The sequence below is a fragment of the Pleurodeles waltl genome, chromosome 12 (genome assembly GCF_031143425.1).
Source record: "Pleurodeles waltl isolate 20211129_DDA chromosome 12, aPleWal1.hap1.20221129, whole genome shotgun sequence".
Lineage (NCBI taxonomy): Eukaryota > Metazoa > Chordata > Amphibia > Caudata > Salamandridae > Pleurodeles > Pleurodeles waltl.
In genome coordinates, this window is record NC_090451.1 from 52,416,249 (window position 1) to 52,441,892 (window position 25,644).

General features: G+C 42.5%; 1 protein-coding gene across 1 annotated transcript; it reads right to left on the reverse strand.

Moving 5' to 3' along the window:
- Window positions 1-3,459: 3,459 nt before the first annotated feature.
- Window positions 3,460-22,981, reverse strand: LSM4 (LSM4 homolog, U6 small nuclear RNA and mRNA degradation associated). Its single transcript, XM_069216636.1, has 5 exons — window positions 22,832-22,981; window positions 17,858-17,899; window positions 17,234-17,332; window positions 8,573-8,765; window positions 3,460-4,194 (listed from the first exon to the last, which is right to left on the reverse strand). The coding sequence occupies exons 1-5, from the start codon at window positions 22,832-22,834 to the stop codon at window positions 4,106-4,108; spliced, it is 426 nt and encodes a 141-aa protein (XP_069072737.1). The 5' UTR covers window positions 22,835-22,981; the 3' UTR covers window positions 3,460-4,105.
- Window positions 22,982-25,644: the final 2,663 nt, after the last annotated feature.

The window sequence follows — 25,644 nt, forward strand, 5'->3', positions numbered from 1 at the left end:
ATGGATGCAGGTACAGAGACGTGCAAAGGAAACAGACGCCCTTCATCCCTGCAATATAATTCGCATTACACAATGTTTTTTAACTTTCTGACTGTTGCTGTGTCTGAAAGGGATAGAGACTGCAAACAGAAAAAAAAGTGCTGGCAAAGCTCAAATGTTTGGCATTGGCTGCCAGCCTTCTGATTTCATCAGTGCTTATTTTGTCAGGATGTTTTTTTTAAGAGGTCCCAGCCCCTCGCCAATATAAACAATGGCTGAAAGCAAAAACATGTAACATTTTTGGCCTAATAAAGAGCACCTTGCCGTAGCAGTCCCTGGTACTGGAGGGGACTACTTTGTGTGGAGGCGCCCCATGTGAAGGAGAGGAATTCTGTCACTTACCATAAAGTTAAGTGGCTGAGGTGGACTGAATCACTGCCTATACTGCATGCTGCAGTGGCCGGAAGAAACACGTGAATGGCACAAGAACAGATCAATGGATGACGAGGGCTGAATGAAAGCTCATCTTAGTATATCATATGCATACTTTATTAGAACATTGGAATGCTTGGGGCTCCATTGAAAACAATGGAGTGCTCCGGGCTTTTACTGGCCGGTAAAAGCCCGCAGCACCAACATTCCAATGTTCGCTTTGTTCACAGCAACAGCTGTGAACAAAGCCTTACGGAGCCCGAGGGGATTTTAATCCCCTCGGGCTCTGTGATTTTTTTTTTTAATAGAACATTCTGCCCTGAGTGGCAGAATGTTCTAATAGCCTTAGAACCCGCCGTAGCGGGCTCTACCGGCTATTAAAAAAGTCCATCTCCCTTGTTAAATGCCCTCGCCTTCGGCTCGGGCATTTAACGCGGGGAGCGGGCCTTTAATAGCCGGTAGAGCCCGCTACGGCGGGTTCTAAGGCTATATTAGAACATTGAGAAGTTGAGCACTCCATTGAAGACAATGGAATAGCTCTGGGCTTCTAATTTCTGGTACAATCCCAGACCATCAACATTACAATGTTTATCGTTCATGGAAACAACTGTGAACAAAGGCCTCACGGAGCTAGAGGGGATTTCAACCGCCTCGGGCTCCTGAGGCCTTTGTTTTAACTAATTAGAACATTCTGCCCTGATGAGGCGGAATGTTCCAATAGCCTTATAACTCACTGTAGCTGGGCTATACCATTAAAGGCCCGCTCCCTTGTTAAAGACTCTCGCCTTAATACTGGAGCGGGCCTTTAATGGATGGTATAGCCAGGTAAAGCTATAGTAAAACCAAAAGGTCTTGGCTACCGCCAGACCTAAAAAACTGGCATGATGCGGAGTCAAGTGGGGAGAAGGGGTTGGAGGCGCGCAGTGATTCCTCCAACTGCTGTATGCTCCCAAGATGCCCTTTGCCCACTTCACATCATGGACAGCTTCAACTTTGCACAATGATACCTCTCGATGGGGTCAGGATCCAGTCGATGGGTTTGCAACCACAAATGTGGTCATCAACCATGGTTACAGCCCGCTATGAATCATCGGGAAGGGTTGACTCATTTGGAGTGGGGATATGCAGGTAAGCAAACCGTGAACATATACTAGCGAAGAATTTTCAAGATCATTTCCTGCTTGAAGTAATTTCCTCCACAAATCTTCTCCATCGCCCCTTTCAAATGTCCTTTTCCTAATTATTCGAGCTGGTCACAAAGCGTAAGCCTTGACTCACAAAGATATTTGGGATTCACGATGTGCCTCTGATATTTTGCAAATCTTGATTCCGCTGCTGCAAGGTGATGATCTTGCAAATTGAAGGCTTTGAAACCACGAGATCCAGGAGTTCATCAGGCCGCAGCTCTCTCAAGAGAAAACTAACACATTGCCTCCAATCCATTCATTTAATGGATTTCACTTTAATGCTACTTGATTAACAAGAATCAGAAATATTGGCACACTTTCAACAGAAATATAGCAGAAAATTATACTGTTCATAGCCTGAACAATATCACGTTCTATTGTAGTTTAACGATTGGGTTCTTGGCCCTGCAGCTCTGGAAGTCTGTTCTGTACTGAAAACAGTGACATTTAGAATGTTGACAGGTATCCTGTCTGCAACAACCCCGATAAATAATCATGGGGTAGAACACTATTATGCTTGCGGAAAATAGTAATTTTAGCAATGGCAACAGCACAGTACACACAGAGAAGCAGAAAGAACAAACTCGCCCCTGATACAATTCTGTAGCGTTTCCCATAAAATGTTTTAAAATGGCACCCTGCATTCACGCATTGCTGTCATATTAGAACAACATTTTGAGGAGGCAACACAGCTGCTCCCACTAACGACTGTCCCACAAGACTGCTGAAATAAGCATCCTGGGCACTGGCCACACTCCCCCAACCCCAATGAGTTTAAGAAAAAGAAAGTCATCACAATAGCCGGCTAAATGATGGACACTTGATGAGCATGTTACACATGGACATAGATCCAGTGAGAAAGGTGTCTTACATGAACATCTTACACAGAGTTTAAATGTAGATGTCACGAAGATCCCCAGGTCGCGGCTGCGTTTGACAGGTCTCTCCCACTGAAAGCTTGTAAAGCTACTTGAACCTCCAACTGTTTTGTGGACTGTCTGATGGTCTCCATGGCGGTGCCTATTCAGATTTTCTCAGGAAAAGGATCCATTCATCGACAGAAATTCTTACACTTAACATTGTATTATGGAAAACAGCAGCACTACATTTCTAATCTGTATTATTCAGCTGGACTGCTAAGCATGATCACAAATAAAGTATTTTTAATCTTTATACTTTACTCACCGTGGACCAATCTTAGATGATCTGCGTATCTTGTATAAAGAAAGACCTTTAGAGTGTTAGGATTAAAATAGCATGCCTATATTACAAGCAGGATTTTTTAAATACAGTGTACTAATTAATCTCTTGAAAGACAGATCAGCAAAATTTCTATAAAGTTGTACAGAGGAGTATACATTGGCCAGCGGCCGAATGAGCGCGTGCAAAAAGGATCATTTGTCTATATACTGGTTTCCCCACACGACCAGTAGGGACGACCCACACTTTGCTTCATTGACTCATTTTCCAGGATATTTGGGCAAAACTAACAAGTAATTCAATTAAGAGTGTGCACTAAAATAAATACATCTTCTGCTGCATGTTTTACAATACCATAACATTCTTCCATGTATAATTATGATTTATACAGTGTGTACCATACACTTGATTGTCCATTGGCTCACTCCAGGATTTGATGTAAAGGGTATTGTTTTTTTCTTAAATTTGTGTTGTATTCTTTCTCAATATTTTTTAAGATTACTATACATTTGAATAAATATCAGACCATCCAAAATTGTAGTAACTAAAAACACTTACAAATGTTAAAAAGAGTAATATTAGTTTCATGATATTTCTTTCCATGGCACGGCTAGTATTTAGTTCTTCGCACCAAGCATTAAACAACAAACTAAAATCAGAATGCCAATTTTCATTTTTCCATTTATTAATCTTGTGAAACAAACTGAACTTGTTTTTCGTCAAATGAACCTGGAACTTTAGCAAGGTAAATGAACAGTAGGGCAGACCACTAAACAGGCAAAACAAATGACAAAATAAAAAATAAAAACAGTTGATAAAACAAGCTTACAAAGTGACAAAATTCTGACTGTTTTGAGAATTTTAATAAGCTTGTCAAATTCTACTTAACATAAAACCAGTATGTTCCACTAATTCCAAAAAACACAAAACTCAAATTAGAAAAGGTTTCGTGAAAAAGGTAAACACAAAAATGTATTTAACAAGTGCTTAAAATATCATGACATGATCTTTTTTACTTTTTTCATTTAAAATATACAAGATGTGGTAGTTGAAAATGTAGCTCCTTGCACAGCATTTCTCCCCCTTTTAAACCAAAAATAAGAATCTCCAACTCAATGTTGCACATACAATTCTACCAGTAAATGGTAGGTAGAGTTTTACAAATTCAATAACAAAGAACAGAGTCAGATTCACTGACTGAAGTGTAGAAATGTAGTACTTTAAATAATCAGCAATCTTCATCGGAAACTAAACTCACTGCTGCACGCCAACGTCCAAAGATCAAAAAAAGAAAGTCCAAACTGTTTTCACTGCTTCCCAGATTGTCTGCCTGGTTTCTTCTCCTGCTGTCCTCTGCCACCACCTGGGGCACCTCTCCCACGTCCTCCGAACACACCTAAACATTGTTAGAAGTGTAAGTGTCAGAGGTTTCATTTCCAGCTTTCTAACACACTACATGACTTGCTGATAGTTTACCAAGTGCCCAAGAACCAGGTCATTTGTGATCAGGTATCCTGGACTTCCAGGGTCGTTTTACCTGGTCAAAATCTTAAATCAACTTTTGCAAGATTTCACAGGTGCAGAATTTGACATGTTTGCCAGCGAAACGCTAGTTCAAGAAGAAAATGCTTTTCATTTTCTCCTCCAACTGGTCTCCTTTCTGCACCTCACTTGACTTTTACACACACACACACACACACACACATACATATATCACCTAGTGGCACTCGCCACTAGGTAGTTTTAGGTAGGGTCACGTTTCTAAACAAAAAGGGATTTTTTACTTGCATATATCTTTGGCAGTGCTTGACCAAGCTTCACAAAACTTTCCCCCAAAAATTTGCCAGTACTGTCAGCTGCTGCCTGAAAAGTTTCAGGGTGACCTGTCCAGAGGGTGCAGAGAAAAAAAGGGGGATCCCCAAAACACTTTTCCCCATTCACTTTTCCATAGGGATTTTGAACAGCAATAGTGCAAAAACTGCTGGACGGAATTACATCAAATTTAGCAGGAAGGTAGATCCTGGTCCAGAAAGAGTGCTTTTTTTGTTTTGGTGTAATGCCATTCAGTAGTTTTTGAGAAATTAAGGGAGAAACAAATTTGTATATCTAGGGATGCGAAGGATTTGCGACCCCTAACGATCTCGTGCTGAGATCTGACTGGCTTATAACACTTCAACAACAGAAGCTGTTGAAGCGTTGTCAACCATCTTGGGATTCGGCTTCAGCCGAAGCTGAATCCCCCCAAAAACTAAAGGGGCCAGGGTAGGAACACCCTGACCCCTTAGCTCTGGTGCTAGGGTCCTAAAGGGACCCCCGCCCTCCTCCCTGGGCTAAAAAGCATTTATTTTTTAAATTTTACGAGTGGGGAGACAGTGGATCCTCAGTTTCCGCCCGCTGACCCAGTGGGAAACTCGTAATAGGGGCTGCAGAAGGGCTGCTGCATAAGTGGTAACCCGACAACAGGAGTTTGGCGGACAGGCTTTTCCACCCGCCAAACTCATAATCAGGGCCAAAGTCTCCTGTATGCATTGATTTCGCTTCGTGCCCTTAGCTTAGCCCTCAAAAGCAGCAAAAAGGAGGCTTGAGAGAGGAAAACAGTGAGATCACATGAAAGGATGCCTGATGTCCCTTCCACTAGCACTGACCTCTTGGTGAATCTAAGTTCATGAGTAAACTGCTGAAGAAAAAAAATTTAACTTGCGAAAAAAATACAATTACAACACTAAATACGAGGAGCCATCCACTGCCACTAACAAATGCACAAGAGATGGCTTCTAAGGGTATGAGCATTTCTACATGTGAGGCTTTGAAATCAAGTCATTATACAACTTATCGATTCCCCACAGTACCACAGGTGAAAAGTTAAAAATGATATACAATTTTATGCTAGATTTATTATCTTTCCTTCTCAATAGTTCCAGTCTCCGAGTCGTCATGTTATGTACTCACTTTGAGGTCACAGAATATAAAAATTCCAAGAAGCTGCAGCACATAGGAAGCCTCTAATGCTCCTGCCTGTAACAGTTCTGAAGATACAAGGGATGTTTGCCTCCTGCTTCTGCACATACTGGAAGGTTAGCAAGTGTTGTAAGAGGGAGGTCTGTCCTGCTGCTGCAGATGTGTTTGTGTGCTGTACCTACTAACTTCAATGTCTTTAGGGTTTCCACCAGCTCCTTTCTCATCATCTCCTATACTAAGAAAGGTTGGGAATTTACTCCTGAAAGGGGTCAGAAGTAGAACGTCTTTCATGGTTCGGAAAAAAGTGGTTAAGGGGAAAGTGAACTTGTAAACGCTCACCAGATTTTCACATGAACAAATCAGCACTCGCATATTTGCTTGTGCTAAATTACAGTTAACAAATATTTTCTAGGAGTATGATTCCCTGAGCTATCTCTGCAAATTCTTATGAAATCATGAAATAGGTCAATCTGCACTAAGGCAAAGACATATACAATGGGTGCACTTTTTTGACTTTCTTTAAGCATTGGGCCCCTAAATAGGCCTGCACTAACCAAGACCTTTTGTTTTTAGTAAAATTCTCTTTATCAGCTGGCTTCACTGTGAATGATCGCAATCTGCCATTTCACTAGAAGCATATCGGCATACAAAGTAGTTTTGATCACTGCCAGGAACTACTGTGGCAATATGTGCTTGTTGAGACCAAACAATGCTTTTGCCAATGTTTATTACAGTGGTGAGGGTGAAGCAGCTCCCACAACAATAATTTTAAAAAAAGCCATGTAAAAACAAGACACGCATTGACAAAACCAAAAGACTGACCGTCAATGTCTGACCTATCGGTTTTGACAATGCCTGTTTATATTCCTGTTTCCCATAATCCTGCTGAACCTGGTTACACAGACTTTCCATTTTGAGTAGTCTTTGGAAATACTAGCATGCATCCACACATTTTACTAAATGATGATTCAAAGAAGTGGTAGTTTAGCAAAACGTTTTTTTCGTAGCTGGATGTTTTTGTGAACATTTTATTTTGAAAGCAAAGAATCATCAATCTTGCTAGGAAGCTTATGCAAATATCTGAATCTAATCAGAGGGTATCCTGAGAGCATTATAAAGAGCCTCATTGTTAAGCTTTGCAAACGTGTACACATTTTTTTTTATTGGAACCACTGTCCGTAGTACAGTCTGAGCTTACAACACTTTGAGAGCCCTCACCCTAATAAAGGCTTTGTATTAATGAACCATAAATACAAGTTCGAACAGCATCAACATAAGGACACAAATAATACCTCAACTGCAGACTATTCCCTTCCCTGCTCCATAATGTGGTACAGTAAACTGGCAGCTAAAGGGTTTGTACTGCAGGGAGTTGGGCCTACTTGTCCCAAGGACAAACAAAACCTGAAAACCTGTTGTCCTTGACCCCAAACAATAGGTCTTGGGCATCGGGCTTTAGGAATTCCACATTATCCATGCATGCTTACACCCGCACACTAGTACATGCTTCCTTACACACAAGGCAGAGACATAACATGCAGCAGTAGCAATGCAACACAGTCACCACCAATAGTACACCCTTCTCGCATACACCGAACAGATACAGGATGCGGAGCAGTAGTACATGCTTAAAATTGTATGTGTGTAAAATACTGTGTAATTTATAGTGCATGAGTGTCATGTATCGTGTGTATGTTTATGATAGTGTGAGCGATACAGGAATGGTTCGAGACTATGTAGAGATATAAAGTGCTTGTCCCGGGCTTTCATGTGTCATGGGAGTCCTACGCCTGCCCCCGTTGTAACTTCCTATAACCCTATGCATACACAATCTGTTCATGTGACCCCAACGTGGCCACAGCAAGGTCACTCAAAGAAGGATTTGTGAGTGTATAATGCTTATGAACCGATTACATTCAACAGAAGAGAATTGCTTGAAGACAGAAAGCCCAGGGGAAAACCAATACATAACCAACTGGGTGGATAGGGAACTGGAGGTTATGATGGGTGGATGGTAAATTGGAGATGGTGACAAAGCACAGCGATGTTGTTGGTCTTTTCCGTACACTCTGCCCCCTTTTCTCCAAATATTGCAATGCCCTATAAAAGCTGGGCAGGTGGAGCTTAAACATAAAAAGTAAAATCCTTATAACTGTTAAACTGTTTGACATGAGGAGGTTGTTGACACTTGGTTACTTAGAACCAAGGAAAATAACGCGACCCCCCTCCAAAAAATAAAAATAAATAAATAATAAATTTAAAAAACAGTTTTTAGAAGCCGATTGCGTTGTGAATTCAATCAAATCATTTTCTCCAACACATAGGAGGAAAATGAAGCACAATGATGTAGATATCACGTCCGTTTTTTAAAATGTTAATTATATGTGCATTATTCGTTAAATTGCAATTTCATACACCTCAATATAAAATAATTCAAAGGAAATGTATTTGCTGTAATTATTCTTTGCCATGGAAGTTCTGGAAGGCCGATCACCAGAATGACAAGTCGAATGCCTCAGCTAACCAAACACAATTTCCATTTTCTTGAAGAAAAAAAAATACCACAAACGTAAATCTCTGAAGCCACTCAATAGAGGCTCAAGCGGTCCATCAGGTCACTAAAGCGTCCGGCTGGGATTTGTAGTAGGCCTCTGTTTTCCAACCCATCCTACTAGAAGTGATGGAAACCATCCAAGACGAGCACTCACAATATGGACTATTCACTACACGCGATTCGCTTGCGAGACAACACAGACACCTATGCACACACACACACATTCGCACCTAATAATATTCATATACTTTAGATTTGATACCTCGACCAGCGCCTCCAACTCCCCTCCCTTTTTGCTGCTTCTGTTGCTGTTGCATTCCACCGCTACCACGGCCCCGGCCCTTGGAGAGTACTTCCTCTTTCACCATGTCAATAATTTCATCTGGGATTCGCAGGTACTTAATCGTGCTACCTCGAATGTAGCATTCGGGCATCCTCCAGAATTTGTCGCCATCCTGTTGAACACAAAAGAATAAAATATGTTGGAAAAAAATGACCCATTAAGGAGGTGGATGGTGATGCACGACAAAGGCAAATCGAGGATTTAAGATGCTACAATTAAAGGTGGCTCATGGGCGAGAGGCGTCCTGTTTATCGCTTCCCACATCATTAAAGGTGGAGTTAACACAGAAATATGCCAAACAGTTCATGAAATAGAATCAAATGCATTCTAATATAGGTTTGTTGTCCCCTAGTCTGCATTACACACCAGTAAGTCTGGAGTTGCCTTGTAACCATTTGGTGTTCCACCTGTGATTTCCTGTACCTGTAACAAGTATAACTATTCTTAATATCTTCAAGGACAGGTCCATTTTGAATACATTCATTTGCTATCATTCAGTGCCTGTGTTCAGTTTAGCCTATCCACCACAACTTCATAACTTACTTCATAAGCAGTTAAAAATACTAACAGTTAGACTGCAGTGCCTTGTCACATATTGAAATACTGGCAAGAGGCATATCTGATCACGCACCACTACGCCTGGTTCTAGGTCAGGCCCGGCAGACGAACCGACCCATGTGGAAGCTAAATGCTTGGTACTTACAAGACGAAGAATTTGTAGAATTCTGTGGCACTGGCTTCCCGTCAGCAAAAGGATCACCTTCCGACTCCTCACCCACGCACACAAAGCCCTCCACAACAAGGGACCCGAATACCTCAACCGCCGCCTCAGCTTCTACACTCCCACCCGTCTTCTTCGCTCCACCAGCCTCGCTCTCGCCGCCGTCCCTCGCATCCGCCGCTCCACGGCGGGTGGGAGGTCCTTCTCCTACCAAGACTTGGAACTCCCTCCCCACCATCCTCAGGACCACCCAGGACCACTCCGCATTCCAGAGACTACTCAAGACCTGGCTTTTCAAGCAGCAGCAACCCCTTTCCCCTAGCGCCTTGAGACCCGCACGGGTGAGTAGCGCGTTTTATAAACGTTTATGATTTTATTTTGATTTGATTAGAACAGCTACAAAAGGCACAAAATGACTACTTTGGCCTGAACGAGGGATCAGTGTCTTCGCCTGGCATCTTATGGGCTGTGGGCAAGGCTGTCCTGAGAGGGTCAGCCAGAGGCCTGATAAGAAAGCTAGAGCATCTAAAAACTCAAAATATTGAATCACTAGAGAAACAAGCAGCAGAGCTAGAACTAGCACAAGAAGGGAACCCCAGCGAGAGGGGGGCAAGACGGTTGTCCCGGATACGAGAGGAAATCAGAGACCTGTCCTTAGAGGCAGCAAAAGCTCTCTGGCGAGCAAGCACAGCAAGAATATATGGATGGGGGGGACAAAACAGGGAAGTTACTACACTGGCTGATCTCCCATCACAGAGCCTCAGCCATTATCTCCGAAATAGGGGACGGAGAACAGGGCAAGGTCGAGAAACACCAAGATATAGTAGAGGCCTTTGCCCGCTATTACAAAACACTATATAAGGCCTCAGACTCCGTCGACCCAGCCCATGGTCGTAGACTACTAGACACAATCCCCCTGCCCCATCTGCCTCCTCCGGAGATGCAGATTCTAGACGAGCCTTTGAAAGAAGAAGAGATAAACAATGCCATCTCGGGACTGAGAGCTGGGAAAACCCCAGGCCCTGATGGCTTCCCAGCAGAATATTACACGAAATATAGGAAGGAGCTAATGCCACATCTGATGGCCCTTTTCACAGAAGTAGAACAACAGGGGCGCTTCCCGAGAGGGCTGGATGAAGCCACCACAGTAGTGATTCCTAAATCTTATCCTCCATCACCGCACTGTGCAGACTATAGACCGATCTCATTGATCAATTGCGAGGTCAAGATCCTAGCCAATATACTCGCAACACGTCTCAAAAGAGTATTACCACAACTGATCCATGCAGATCAGTGTGGATTTATGACAGCCCGCAGCACCCGTCACTGCATCTGCCGCCTTCACGTGGCCCTCGATGGGAGACACAAACTACCCCGAGATTTAGCGCTGCTCTTTATTGACTTTGAGAAGGCTTTTGACTCCGTAGACTGGAACTTCCTATTCATGGTGCTGCAGAGGGCGGGACTGGGACCGAGGTTCTGCCAACTAACACGAGCGTTGTATGCAGACCCCCTCGGCCCGGGTACAAATTAATGGAACCCTGTCATCACTCTTTGAAGTCAGAAGGGGGAACAAGACAGGGATGTCCGCCGTTCCCCCTCCTCTTCGCCCTAACTATAGAACCCCTGGCCCAGATGTTCCGGACAGATCCAGAATACTGCGGCTGGAAATGGAAACACGCTACAGAAGATAAAATAGCCCTATGTGCAGACGACGTATTACTTTATATGGGCACCCCAAGCACGTCTGGCCCACGCAGTCTCCAACTCCTTAAGAGCTTTGCAACGACCTCAGGCCTGAAGATGAATCCGGCCAAATCGGTTCTGGTCCCTTTAGTAAACACCTGAGACTGCTTCGACAGGCAGAACACAATACCCCTTCGCAGACTGAGCTTTAAATATCTGGGCGTCTGCGTGACCCTCCTGCCAGAACTGACCTGGGCAAAGAACGTAGACTCGCTGCTAACACGAGTCAAGACAGACCTACAAAAATGGCAGACACTACCACTCCACATAATGGGGCGGGCGGCCTTATATAAAATGATGATCCTACCCAGATTAATATATGCCTTTCAGAACTTCCCCCTCCCCATCCCGCGTTCATGGTTTCGGACCCTAGAAACAGCAACACTACAATTCCTCTGGGGCGGGAACAGACACCGTGTAGCCGTAAAGTACTGTAAGAGGGGAACACACGAGGGAGGCCTGGGGATGTCTGACCCATACTTATACTACCTGGCGACACAGATTCTAACTGTACATGACTGGTTTAACGGAGGGTGGTCAGACCCAGCATACCAAATGGAACTGAACACTCTAGGCTTCCCACGCATCCTAGATGCGCTGTACGGGGCACCTCTCCCCCACCGTATGGGCGAGACAACTAGAGCTGCCCTCCTGGCGTGGCGGGCTGCGCTGAGGCACACTCAATAGAACGCAGTAATCACCCTGCAGAACCAGCTGTGGAGAGGGTAATGGATGAGCACCACCGCCGCACTGGAGGGATTTGCGGAATGGGATATATTGGGGATCTCATTGGTGGGAGACTTATGGAAGGGAGAAACGCTAAAATCCTTTCAGGAACTACAGACAGAGTTCCAACTATCCCGAACACAATTTTTTAGATATCTTCAACTCAGACATGCCATAGGAACACAAATCCCCAAGAATCTGCTACCGGAATTTAGCCCCCTTGAAGCCAAAACACTAATGGGAAACATAGGAGGGAAAGGGGTTTCACAACTTTATAGAATGCTGATTAACAATACGCCAGGAGATGCGAATTCGATGAGGATGGGGTGGGAGACATGGACCGGGGCTTTGGAAGACTCGGAATGGGCAGAAGCACTAGAAGCCCCCAAAACCCTAGCCATGTCAGCAAAACTACGCACCGTACAATTTTACTACCTACATAAAGCATATTTGGCGCCTAATAGGCTTTCACAGGCTGGACTATGGCCGAACAGACGCTGCCCCTGCTGCAAAATGGAGCGCGCAGACTTCTTCCATATGGTCTGGTCTTGTCCGGTTCTACAGATCTACTGGGTAAAGGTGCTAAACGAATTAAATAAGACAATAGGGACGAAACTCCAACTCTCCGCCACTATGATACTACTGGGGATCATGGAGGGGGGACTGAGATTGCGGACCAACCGAGCTTTCATTGGGACAGCCCTGTTGGTGGCCAAAAGAGACATAGCCGCGGTGTGGACCTCGTCTGCCGGCCCATCCCTGCAGAAATGGAGAAAGGGAGTAGACTGGTGTGCAGTCCAAGAGAAACAAATATATGAATCAAGAGGATGCCCACGGAAATATGAAAAGATATGGGGCCCTTGACTCGGAACACTGTCATAGATTAGACCGGACCGTCCTCCTCCCCACCGAGCGAGATCAGGGAAATACATATGCCCTCCCCCGAGAGGAAAAGGAAAAACATGTACACAGCAAATGTATAACACTGAACTGTCTGGTTGTACCTGTGCTAAAAGGTTGTTGCCATAATTCTTTGAAAACAATAAAATTTGTTTATAAAAAAAAATACTAACAGTTGTGCCTGACATCCATTTGACAATGGATTCAGAGTGCTTTCTTAATAATAACGTTTATCCTTTTTCTTTGGTCTCTGCATCTTGAATGAATTGCTTTTACTGGGACCAATTTGAGAAGCAGTTAGGGCCACTCAAAAAGAGCACCAGACCCTAGGGACTTAAAAAAATACTAGTTAAATGTAAATTATTATAGCATTAAAGATAAAGTTATAAGTGGTGCTCATGGAGTGGGTAGCCCTAGACACACATCTGGGTTAAATTTAAAAGCACTAATGTAAACATTAATTTGTTTCAATATAGTACTTCATACTACAGTTATTACGCCTCCAAGAGATTTAAATAAAATGTGTTACCATTACCCAATTTAAAGACATTATATTTAATATCCTCTGAAGGATAAAAGGTTGAGCTGCCCCTCTATAAACTATGTGCCATCAATATCACTTACTTGATTCATCGTTACTGATTTGTGGTATTTATTTGTTTATAATGGGAGACTCCAGCACAAAAGGGCAGAGGAGCGGGAATATAGCATGCTGTGGTGCAATAAAACCAGGATTGTTAGGACGAATCATGGCTACGGCACCCTTGTTTAAAAACACCATACAACTGGATCTGAGGAAGGAACTAGGGGCCATATGTAACGAAAGCTTTTTCCCCATAGACACAGAATGGGTTAAATCCTTTGGTACATCTGGCCCTAGGTTAGTAGAAAAGAAGAAAGGCAGGGGTGCTTGAGAGTAGCAGAGGAGTGGTGATGAAAGTTATCAAGCACGCATGACTTCAGCACACAGGCGGTCTCTGTCTGCCAAGCAGAGCACAATATCACAACCACACTTGAATAACCGTACATAATGCTCTCAACCGGTAGTCCATGGGCAGGCAGACCTTTGGGACTCCTCGCCCTTCTATTAAGTGATGCAACTCCCGAGAAGTCTGAGACTTATTTAGTAACTAAAACGTTTGCATCTGGAGTTGGAAGAGAGAAGTTGAGGGACTGCAACCAAAAAAAAATGTATGTGGAAGATAAGGAAGGTGGACAACAATGTGAAGATTTAGACCCGGAAGGAGATGGAGGAGGGGGCAGAGAGTGCAGCCAAGTCAATTCACTCACATTGCCAAAAGCTGATTTCCAGGGTTCCTCGACTGCTGCTTTCAGGATTGTGCTTGCTTCAGAACCCTACTATTTCTATGAAGTCCTCCGGGCATTTGTTACATATGTTTTCAGTGGGATTTCATTCAAATCTCACAGGCAGCCCTCCAAGGTGGGTTCTTGGGGCTTTGCACGTTTTTCTACATTTATGCTTCTGTCGTCAAAGACTTTTTCTGGGATTTCTCCCCGGCAGTGCTTTTCCTCCCCAGTTATTTCACCTGCTTGTTTGCCCTTCTAATGGCACTGTCCATGGACACCACTTAGATTCAACAGGTAGTTCTTCTCTTCCCCCTTCAGACACTGCAGCAGTTTTTTGTTAAAGACAATCTGTGTTCCAGAGCCCATGCTGGACAAGGCTGCCCGCCCATCATGCTGCGGGTTTATAGTCTACTGTACCATCTCATGTGGTATCAGTAGTTTCAAAGCAACTGCTTTGTTCAGTCAATCAAGACAAATATATGCCCCAATTTTGTCCCAAAGTTGTAATTAGTTGATCTCCCAAACATTTCTGTAAGGAAAAGGCCAACTTTCATGTCCTCAGAATACAGCAGCTTCCTCCAGTAGGCTTCCTTTTGTTTCCTAGGCACACTGTGAACATAGCTTCTCTACGGCATTACCTCTGGCCTTCTCAGTTCTTATTCTATTGAGCCTCAATAAAGTGTCCTGTCTGAAGGTGCGCAAGGACTTGTGTTCTTAGTCGTACAATGGAAAAACCTGCTCTTGGGTGGCTGTGAGTATGAGCCAAAAACTTGGTATTCACCTCTGCTGATCTGCAACAAATACAGCAGGAAAACCTTCACAAATAGAGCAAGTCTCAGCTATGGTGGTGTCGTATTTGGACTCTCGCTCCTGGGCGAAACTGCTGGTTTAGGGATGACAGCACTTTTGTTTGTAGGCGACTAGGCCAATCCTACAACAAGTCGCAACTGTAGGCCCAACATTCCCAGCTCACAAGCAGTGCCTCTCCATATACGCCAACAGTAAAAGGCAATTTCTGGAAGCATTTACGCCTGGACTCCAGAGTGTGACATCTCAGGGGAGTCGTGGTGGAACAGATTACCCTTTTCTCACGTTAGTAAGAAGTCTCAGTCACACACAGGCAATAAATGAGATGCAGGAGAGGTTTTAACAGGTTTATCAAAAAGACTGCAATATACTGTAAAATGCATGAGCTGCAATGATTAGGAAAATGAACAGTGCAAGAAGCAGAACGGTAAAGATGAGGTCATGAATGCAAAGACCCCCACCATATTGCAATAAACATGAAATGTAAAATATCCCTAAAATCGTAGCATGGAGAACCTAATCTCTAACTAGGTGTGGTAAACCTAATCTGCCAGTACAAGGTCCATGAGAAGCGCCCCCCAACCCTTGTTACCTTGGAATGAGGTCTAGGTCACACTTTGTGGTGACACAAAGGCTGAATCTGGCTGAATCTGTATCAAGGCGACGTGCAGCACAGACGGTGTCTATAGCATCTGGTAGGAATCCCTCTGGTAACCTTGTCTGCGTGAGATGTATTTATACAGATCATGTAGGACCCCTGACGCAGGTATGTCCCCAAACAATAGATAAGGGGGCAGGCTTGTGGCGGCAATTATATAAACAATTCCCTCCAAAAGTACATCTTGTTCCTGCCACACATAAGTGGGAAGGAGACATGATGTGATTACCTACTTGCATTACTTGACTTTGACGCTGACGTCTTCACAGAGTGGCACTGATAACGTAAAATCAAAACATCTCTCTAGCTAAACATGGCAGACATCTTAAAAGAAATAATAAAATAAATAGGCTAAGACAGAGCAAAATAAGTAGGTTAAAAGTCAGTAGGTGACGGAGCACAGGCCTGCAAACCAGAAGGCTAAGCTAAAGTCCTGATACCCACTAAAACTAAACAGGATCCACTACAGTGGAATTAGGCACGCCAGCTTTTAAGGTCATTTGTATTGCATAAAAGGAGTAATGACTTGTTTGCGGACACAACTGTATCGATACCAGCTTTTGACAAAGAACTGTCTGGGAAAGCCTCTGTGGACTGGCAGTTTAGTTGCCCAAAGAAATTATTATAAATGTGGTGGGGAAAAAAGTTAAATGATACCTTGTTTCAACCAAAAAGCGAACTTCAAATGTAAACAGATTTTGTTTACAGAAACTAAATACATTAACTATTAAATATCCCACTCAAAACCCATTTCACCCCAGTGCTAAGGAACTAAGCCTAGCACAGCCAATAGGAATTTTAATTATAAGTATGGCAGTTGTTTGAAATTATTAAACAACAAAACTTCAAATTAGGTTTTGTTCCCTTTAGCAAGATCCAGTGATCGGAATTGTAAATGTCTTATCCTAGATGACTTCAAAGCTATGTAAATACAGTATCGCTTTATATAATTATAATTAAATTAATTTCAGCACTTACTGTCATTAAATTTGTTAAAGTTTTAAGTTTCGCTGGTTATGTTGTAAGTTCACGCTACAATACATGGGCAGCGTTTACAATACTCTTGAGAAGGATGGACTCCTACGGCAACTGAACAAAGCAGGAAAGCTGACCAACCTCTCAAAGGTGCAATGACCCAGCGCTACTTCCGGGTACACTGCGTAAGGCCCCTAGATTTACCGTCCAAAAATGATTTCGCTTCTCTTGGACACGTAAAGGTGATAACGATTTTATTTAAAACCATATAGGTGATTGAGGTAAGGAAAGTGTGGTATCTATTTGTTATGTGAATGAAGCCTGTTTGTGGAACATGACTGCAAGATGGAATTTGAGATGCTGAGTACGCTAGGGATGAGCTTGCCAGGAGCGGGTATTCCGTCAGGAATCCATTATGGAACTCGGAAGGAGAAAAGCTTATATTACAATCAACAATGCAGTTGGGGATATGTATAAAACTTGAACGTACTTCGGTTTGTACATAAGCATGTTCATTGTTAAATAAACTTATTGGTCTGAGATGTTCAATGTGAGGAAACAGGGAATTCTACAGAAAGCACATTTCTAGAATTTGTATTCATTTAAAGCTGTACAGTGGTTGGGGACTAGAATTGCAATTTGGTCTGTGTTCCAGGGGCCAAGATAAAAAAATACCATCTAGTTCATTCTAACCATTTTTAGTATTGGAGAGTTATGAAAATGAAAAGCGAGAACTTACCCTGGAGGTACAGATCACTTCTCGGAGATTGATGTTCATCCAGTTATCACAACTCACTAGATGACCATTATACGTTTCTCCATTTTTCAATTCCACCAACTGAAACAAATGAAGAAATTAAAGTTAAACGTGAAATGGAAGGTTATTTTCTGTGCAACTGCTTGATTTTAAGTCATATGAAAGCCACTTGTAAATCTATACCACCCTTCACTTCTGTAGGTAGCTCAAAGACATGAGGTGAGGATGAAGGGTTTGGTGAGTAGATGTTGGGCAGGTAGGTTATAAACCCATCCACTGTAACTAGAATGTTTACAGCAATTCGTTTGGGGACTTGTATGAAGAAAGGACAAACGGCGGTCTGTCTGTTGTTTACCCTGTCAGTGTCACACTCAGGCCAACAGGTTCAGGGCAAGTCACCTTAACATTGGCACACAACTGACTACCACGTAAACGCAAGGGTTTTCTTTTACAGAAATGCATTCTCACCCAAAACCAATACAGGTTATGGCTGAGACAGAATTAACAGTGGCCTCGGGAAACAGGCCAGAAGAACTCTCCGATTCTTTAGAGAAGATATACTCTTGGACCAGCTTTCTTATGCTTGGGGATTATTTCTTTACTCACCATAGGGTGGTTCTGAGCAGTCTTCAGTAATGATAAAGGCAGCTGAAAGAAACAAAAGAAACAGCAATTCACACAATGACAAAAACGTAACCAAAACAAGCCAAAGTCAAGCTGTAAAACGTGTACAACGATTATAATTTTTAAAGACACCAGATTTTTTTTTTGATGTTTCAGGTTCATTTCTAGCAGATCTGCACCCTTGTCAGATTAATGAACATATTCTAAAGTGATTATTATTTCAAAAATAGGGTCTTATTTAATTATGTGAGAGGTCACAAAATAGTTTAAATTGTGTACACAAATTACTGGTATGGGCATCCCTGTACAACAAATCCAGGTGTTATCTTCAACGGCAACACAACACCTATGTATGGCAATCACAAGTACGTACAGACAATTTATCTTAAGGAAAGATTTTTAAAAATATAACCAATTTAACTAGGTACAGACTACTAAACTTGGTTACTCCAACATGATTGATGTTATTGGTGTTGACGGCATCCAGGAAAAGTTATTTGTTCCGAGCAGCTATAATGTTCTCACAGCATATGCTGTGGATCGTGAAACAGCAAGATTTTTGAAAATAAGATTTTAATAACATAGAATTTAAACTGAATATTAAATTAAGTAGTTCCCCGTTAACAATAGTATTCCAATATTTTTTAATGATGATTATAGGCTACATAGCAGTCTCAGAATGCAAGTATATCAGGCAATTATTCTTGCAAAGAATCAAATACTTAGGGCATGGCAAACCAAATGAATGTAATTTGTTCACGATTAGATTTTAGACCTTGTGATTATTTCAAAGAATTGTGATCATCAATGGGAAGAAGAATGCACACAGTCAGTAGTTTAACAACATTTATGTATCAAAAAATGCAAATTTAGTCTTCCCTGCTTTATCATGTAGAGTTGCATTTTTGTACGATGTTAGATTTGATAGAACTATTAGGAGTGTAACAGTATAATCATACTCTTAAGGAGAATGTTTTGGTGTGCAACAGCTGTAATGCTTGACACATTTTCAATACAATATTCGTCAACAAGAATGCAAGCGGAATTCAAAAAGATCCTTCACATCTGGGCGAATATTCTTGGATCTGGGCACTACACACTGTTTTCCAATTTTTTAGTTTATAATATCATAATTGCTGATATTATAAAATCAGCAAGACCAGCCTTTGCAGATGGCAAAATGGTCAGATGGGCTTGATTCCAAGTCTTGAATAAGACTTCTGGGCAAACTAACGAACAATGGGAGTCGACGCCCTATTCACTCACTCCTCGCCAGCATGGCCAGGCTTCTTAAATTTGCAACCACCCTTGGAGCTCCTCTCATGAAAATCCATCCTGGCGCCGTCTTCATCAAGATTTAAAGCTGGTCTCCTAATCAATTTGTATTCCACTTCCTCTTCTAACAGCAGCTGGCAATAGTGACACAAGTGCTTTGAGATGATTACTGTCATAAGTGTGTAATAAAAAGGGTCATCATAGCTGTTGTGAAATGTGATAAAACGCAACTCTTTGCTACAAAGCCAAATTTGAAACCAGGTTTTAATCATATAAAAAAAAAAAAAAACACACACAACAATAAAGCAGTCTCTTCAAAAGATCTTTAAAAAAATGGACATCATGTATTTGGCATGAGGCAAAAATGTTTAAGTTGCCTTTACTGAACTGATAATACAGTCACGGTGCAGTAACAGCCTGTGGTGCTACCACATGGGCCTTCAAGTATTTTAGATGTTTTAGCTCCTCTTCAGAAGGACCAGTGCCCTATCGGGGAATGAGTCGAGAGTACACATGTGCAGACAGCGTCTAACCACGTTTTTCATAGGGCGGACAGCCTCTACCCTGTCAAGAGGCTGGGCCCCACAAAAATATGCTTAACTTTTCCCAGTGTAATTTTTAGCCACACAGTACACGTTCAGCACTACCTGCATGTTGTGTGCTTTTGTTAAGAGCAAAACGTGCAAGCTGAGAAAGGGCATATCAGATTCCAGCTGGGCCCATAACAAAAGCCAAAGTTAAGGGGTCATCAGGCTTTTGTTGGAGTATCCTGACTGGGAGCTATCAGGAGCCTCACGCATCAATGCAATGGAGGGGAAAAAAAAAAAAGGCACACAGCTTATAACTTCACAGGTAGTTAAGAGAGGCAGGTTTTTGCCTTTGTTCAATCCTTGTATACAAGACATATGCATGCACTGTACGAATGTCAGATGTGCTGGTCTGTCCCAGTATTTACATGAATAACTATTTAAATGCCACTATTTGGTTTTAGTCCTTTTATAGCGCTAGAGCGCTACTCATCCAAATGCTGGGTGTCCGAGCACTGTACATCAAAGGTGATTTAACAGGATCACTAAGATCTCTGCAGCAGGTGTCTTAACCTCATAAGACATTTTAAAATGCAGACTTTGCAACTAATTAGGCAGAAGAGGTTTACTGCCATATGTGTCACTGTTGACAATTTTTTTGTGGCATGGTTTAAAAAAATAAGTGTATAGGCTGAGGCCCAGATTTTGCGTAGGAGTTTTGTCACTTTTTTGGCACATCCCCAATTCAAAATCACATTAGTGAAATATTGTAATGCGCTCAAATGTACTCATGGGGGACCTGCTAAACTGATGTGGGAGTTCTTAAGATTTACTGTCACCTCTTGTGATTTCACTTCTTGTGAGGTCATGCTCTGTGAGGCCATGTGCGATGTCACCTGCATACTGCCTAACTTGGTTAGTCCTCCCACTTTTTTTTTTTTTTTTTTTAGGACTTGTGCTTTGGAACTCAATGTTTTGCTGTCGGTTCAGTACATTCCATTATCAGCACAACTTTTGCCAGAGGTCACCTGAAGCCTTTGCAGCAGCTATTTGGTCTAGCCCTCCCTAATCTATTCTGCATTTAATTATGTTTTTTGTCCCCTCAACAGGGTATTATTGATATAAAAACCTTCATATGATGCTAGGTTTCCTCGTATTTCCCTATTTCTCTGTTGCCTTTTCGGTCCAACATTTTCAAATGCATTTTACGCTGCACACTACCTCATTTTATGGTTTATTACCTACTCCTCAGTATGGTTTTCGTTCTGGTGAATCCAGAGACTGTCTTGCCCTCTGCACCTAACTTTATGTTCAGTCGTCATTGCTGCAGCCTAGCTGCAAGACATTTAAAACCAAAAGACTAGATTTTTTTTTTTGGGGGGGGGGGGGGGGGGACTCTGTATCCTTTATATACTCTTTGCACAGTCCAAATGCAGCAGGCTTGCACTACTGTTGCCTGGAGGCCATCAACAAATGACAGATATGTTTCAGTAATTTCAGTTCAATATAATACCCGTACTGAGAATTTAAAGTGAACCCTAAGATATTTGATGTCTCAGAATTGGCGTGGCACATACATAGGCTGCTTCGAAAACAAAAAATAAACATTGATGTACAAAATCTTTGTTGCATACCCCCATGAACTTTATCATCTGTGGTGCCATATTTGCCATATAAAAGTCTGACTTGAATTAGAAAGATTGTTGTAATATGAAACTGAGGGAAAGCAAGTGATCTGAAGGAGTCTTCCAAAGAGATGATTAGAAATTTGTGAAACATGGAGTGCTGTTATTGAATTTGCAAGTCAAACCAGAGAAGAAACTGTAAAATCTGACTATTTGTACTGAAGGTGTCAAATAAACAGAATCATTTTGAGGGTGACATTTTGTCAGAGAGTTGCTTCTACATGGTGCACAGTACATGAATGTAATGTGGTCTTATAAAAAAACTTTCATCCCAGAGGGAAAAAAGGGTGTTTCATTTAAATCAGCAACGATCTTATACTAACTGTAGATTTCTTCGAAGTAGTTTTTTCTTTTTAGACCTTCATTAAAGGAACAGTCTTGTTGGGCATGTATTAAGGTGGCTGTAAAATTGTGCTGAGTCCAAAGTGGTAAAAGAGGCATCTTTGACCACTGTCTCCAAAGAGAAAAACCAAAAGAGAAAAACCAAACTCAGGGAAAAGCAAATTGCTAATGTCTTTACCGGGTGAGATAAGGTGCCAAGTGGTCAAAAACGTGCGGGCATGAATGTGTCGGGGGAAGGTACAAAATTATGGCTGCTGAGAAAGTGAATTTGATGGGCATGGTAGAAGGGCCAACTGAGAAGCTGATCAATAAACAACGTGTGCGAGTTCCAAAAGAGAAGTTAAGTGGGACCTGGAAAGAAAAACTGTACTCTTACAGCTCCATCAGAAGTGCTGCATTAAGATCATCAGTACCCTTCATAACATATAGCTGGACACGTCTTGGGTGGTCCCGATAGTAATGTTTGAGGGGCTGAATGTTGAGGCTGAGAAGGATGCATTGCTTCTAAAGGCTGGGGTTAAATGTCTAATTACACGCGAGGGGTGACTATACAAACGCATGGGTGCTTTATCTCTATTAAAGGCAGTGGGTGCGTTTATGAATATGTTTTGTAATATAAACGGCCCACAAGCTTGTCAAAGGGGTACCAAGAACATACCTAATGTGATATAAAGCAACAGGATTATCAATTAGCGGATATTTATTCTGGGCGGGGCCGAGACCTCTACATCCAGTGCTCAGTTACAGAGTTACAGAGTATGGAAGAGTCTTTCACATTAAACATTTTGAACCCAGTGAAGTGCAGGTATTTTTTTAATTTTAAGGCGTGCACTTACTACAGGGGAACGTGCTCATTTAAAGCACTGTGTGCTTCTTTTCGACGCTTGCAGTTTAAGTGCATTGGCAGCTGTCCAACTACACGTATGACTGCCAGCCTGCATGTAAAAATAAAGCGGCAGACTTAGCGTGTAATGTGCATTAAGTATGGGGCGTTCACTATCCCTAAAGGAGGAGGTAAAGATGATCATGCCCGCTGGTCCGTGCGGCCCTCCTATACCCCCCTCTCACAGCATCCTGCAGTATTTATTTTAAAGATCCCCCCAACCCCCGGCTCCGCCATCACTTGCCATAGTGCCGCAGCTTCCGGCGCCCCTTTTCTCTCTCCTCCGTCACTCTCTCGGCAGCACGCGCGCCCGCTCCCGGTCAAACGCCTGATTGACACCTCTCCCCTCCAGTCTCCTGATCAGCCCAGAAGGTAGACCAATCAAAGCCCTCAGCATGGAACACCGATGAAGGCAGCGCATGGGCGCAAATATGTGACGTTACTTCAGCGCGTTGACGAAAAGCTGGAACGGGAGTGTTCCAAGGTAGAGGAGTGGACGAGAACGAGGCTAAAAACTAGACCGCGCTCATTAAACACGTCCATAAAAGTGGGCGGCCATGTTGGATGTAGGAGTATTTACTTCTCGCCAGTAAACTCTTTTAGTCTTTGAAAGCTATTCTCGTTTCCCTTTGTCTCTAATGCAGTTTAATTTTCATGTTCGGTTGGACGTTCTACATTATCTTTAAAATTAATTGAGTGCTATTTAAATATTATTGAAAAGTGATAGCTTCCTTTTTATAGACTTGCACTAGAATGCAACGAAATTTAACCCCTTAGCTGCCAGGCCTTTTCACCTCCTGTTCCGAGCCTTTTTTTTTGCCTAGTTGGTGCAGTTGCGCTTAGGCCCTCATAACTTTTTCTCCACATAACCTACCCATGCCAAATTTGCGTCCTTTTTTAGGGTAGAGCCTGTGTTGCATGCGCTTGCGCATGCATTTCGCTTGCGAGACACTTTAGTAGTTAGAAAAGGACTTCGAGCCCCCTCCATGTCACGTCAGTGTCTTTCATTGGTTCGTGGGCTTGCCTGTTAAAATCTGCTTCGCAGCGCGATCTCGCTTGGCAGAAGTCGAGCGCTTTCCATGACATCGAGCCTGTTACATAGTTAATTGTACTTTTGCTGGTTCTGTAGATAATTGTACTTTTACCGATAGGTTTCACTACGAGTGAACTGAAGCAGCGCAATCGCACTCTTTTTTTTCCATTTAATGTGGCAAGAAAAGTACGGTTGGGCGTTTACAACTGCTAATAGCTGTAACTCGGAGAAATGCGAGACCCGTTGCATTGCAAATGTTTGTTTCCAACATCCTAGGGATTATAGAGGTACCCAGACTTTGTGGGTTCCCCTGAAGGAGGCCAAAATACAGCGAAAATTTCTTTTTTTTAAATAAAATGGGGAAACAGGGCTGCAGAAGAAGGCTTGTGGGTTTTCCCTGAAAATGGCATCAACAATGGGTTTGTGGTGGTTAAATCACCATCTTCCCAGCTTTCAGGAACAAGTAGACTTGAATCAGAAAACCACATTTTTCAACACAATTTTGACATTTTACTGGGACATACCGCATGTTTACTATTTTTTGTGCTTTCAGCCTCCTTCCAGTTAGTGACAGAAATGGGGGAGTAACCAATGCTGGATCCCAGAAAGCTAAACATTTCTGAAAAGTAGACAACATTCTGAATTCAGCAAGGGGTCATTTGTGTAGATCCTACAAGTGTTTCCTACAGAAAATAACAGTTAAAATAAAAGAATATTGAAATTGAGGTGAAAAAAACAGCAATTTTTCTCCACATTTTACTCTGTAACTTTTTCCTGCAATGCCAGATGTTTTAAAGCAATATACCGTTACATCAGCTGGATTCCTCTGGTTGCGGGGATATATAGGGCTTGTAGGTTCATCAAGAACCCTAGGTACCCAGAGCCAATAAATGAGCTGCACCTTGCAATGGGTTTTCATTCTATACCGGGTATCCAGCAATTAATTTGCTGAAATATAAAAAGTGAAAACTAGGTATCAAGAAAACCTCTTTATTTCCAAAATGGGCACAAGATAAGGTGTTGAGAAGCAGTGGTTATTTGCACATCTCTAAATTCCGGGGTGCCCATACTACCATGTGAATTACAGGGTATTTCTCAAATATGCGTCTTTTTTACACACTGTCTTACATTTGGAAGGAAAAAATGTAGAGAAAGACAAGGGGCAATAACACTTGTTTTGCTATTCTGTGCTCTCCCAAGTCTCCCGATAAAAATGATACCTCACTTGCATGGGTAGGCCTAATGTTCGCGACAGGAAACACAAAACGGACACATCCCATTTTTTCATTGAAATCTGAACTTTTTTTGCAAAAGTGCCTAGCTGTAGATTTTGGCCTCTAGCTCAGCCAGCACCTAGGGAAACCTACCAAACCTGCACATTTTTTTAAAAACAAGACACCTAAGGGAATCCAAGATGGGGTGACTTGTGGGGCTCTGACCAGGTTCTGTTACCCAGAATCCTTTGCAAATCTCAAAATTTGTCCAAAAAACACTTTTTACTCTCATTTCAGTGACAGAAAGTTCTGGAATCTGAGAGGAGCCACAAATTTCCTTCCACCCAGCGTTCCCCCAAGTCTCCCGATAAAAATGGTACCTCACTTGGGTGGGTAGGCCTAGCGCCCGCGACAGGAAATGCCCCAAAACACAACGTGGACACATCACATTTTCCCAAAGAAAATGGAGCTGTTTTTTGCAAAGTTTCTAGCTGTTGATTTTGGCCTCTAGCTCTGCCGGCACCTAGGGAAACTTAGAAAACCTGCATATTTTTTAAAACTAGACACCTAGAGGAATCCAAGCTGGGGTGACTTGTGGGGCTCTGACCAGGTTCTGTTACTGTGGAAAAATAGTTTCTCACCCTTCGTGCAACCACTGTTCATTTGATATCAGGACAACCATATTGAATATGGCATCCATTTTGTGAGTGTTCTAAACACCCCGTCGCAGAGGAAATAGGCAGAAAAAGATGCAGCTTGAAAGCAGCTACATCGTGTAATATGCCTAAGGCCGAATACCAGACCGGCCAC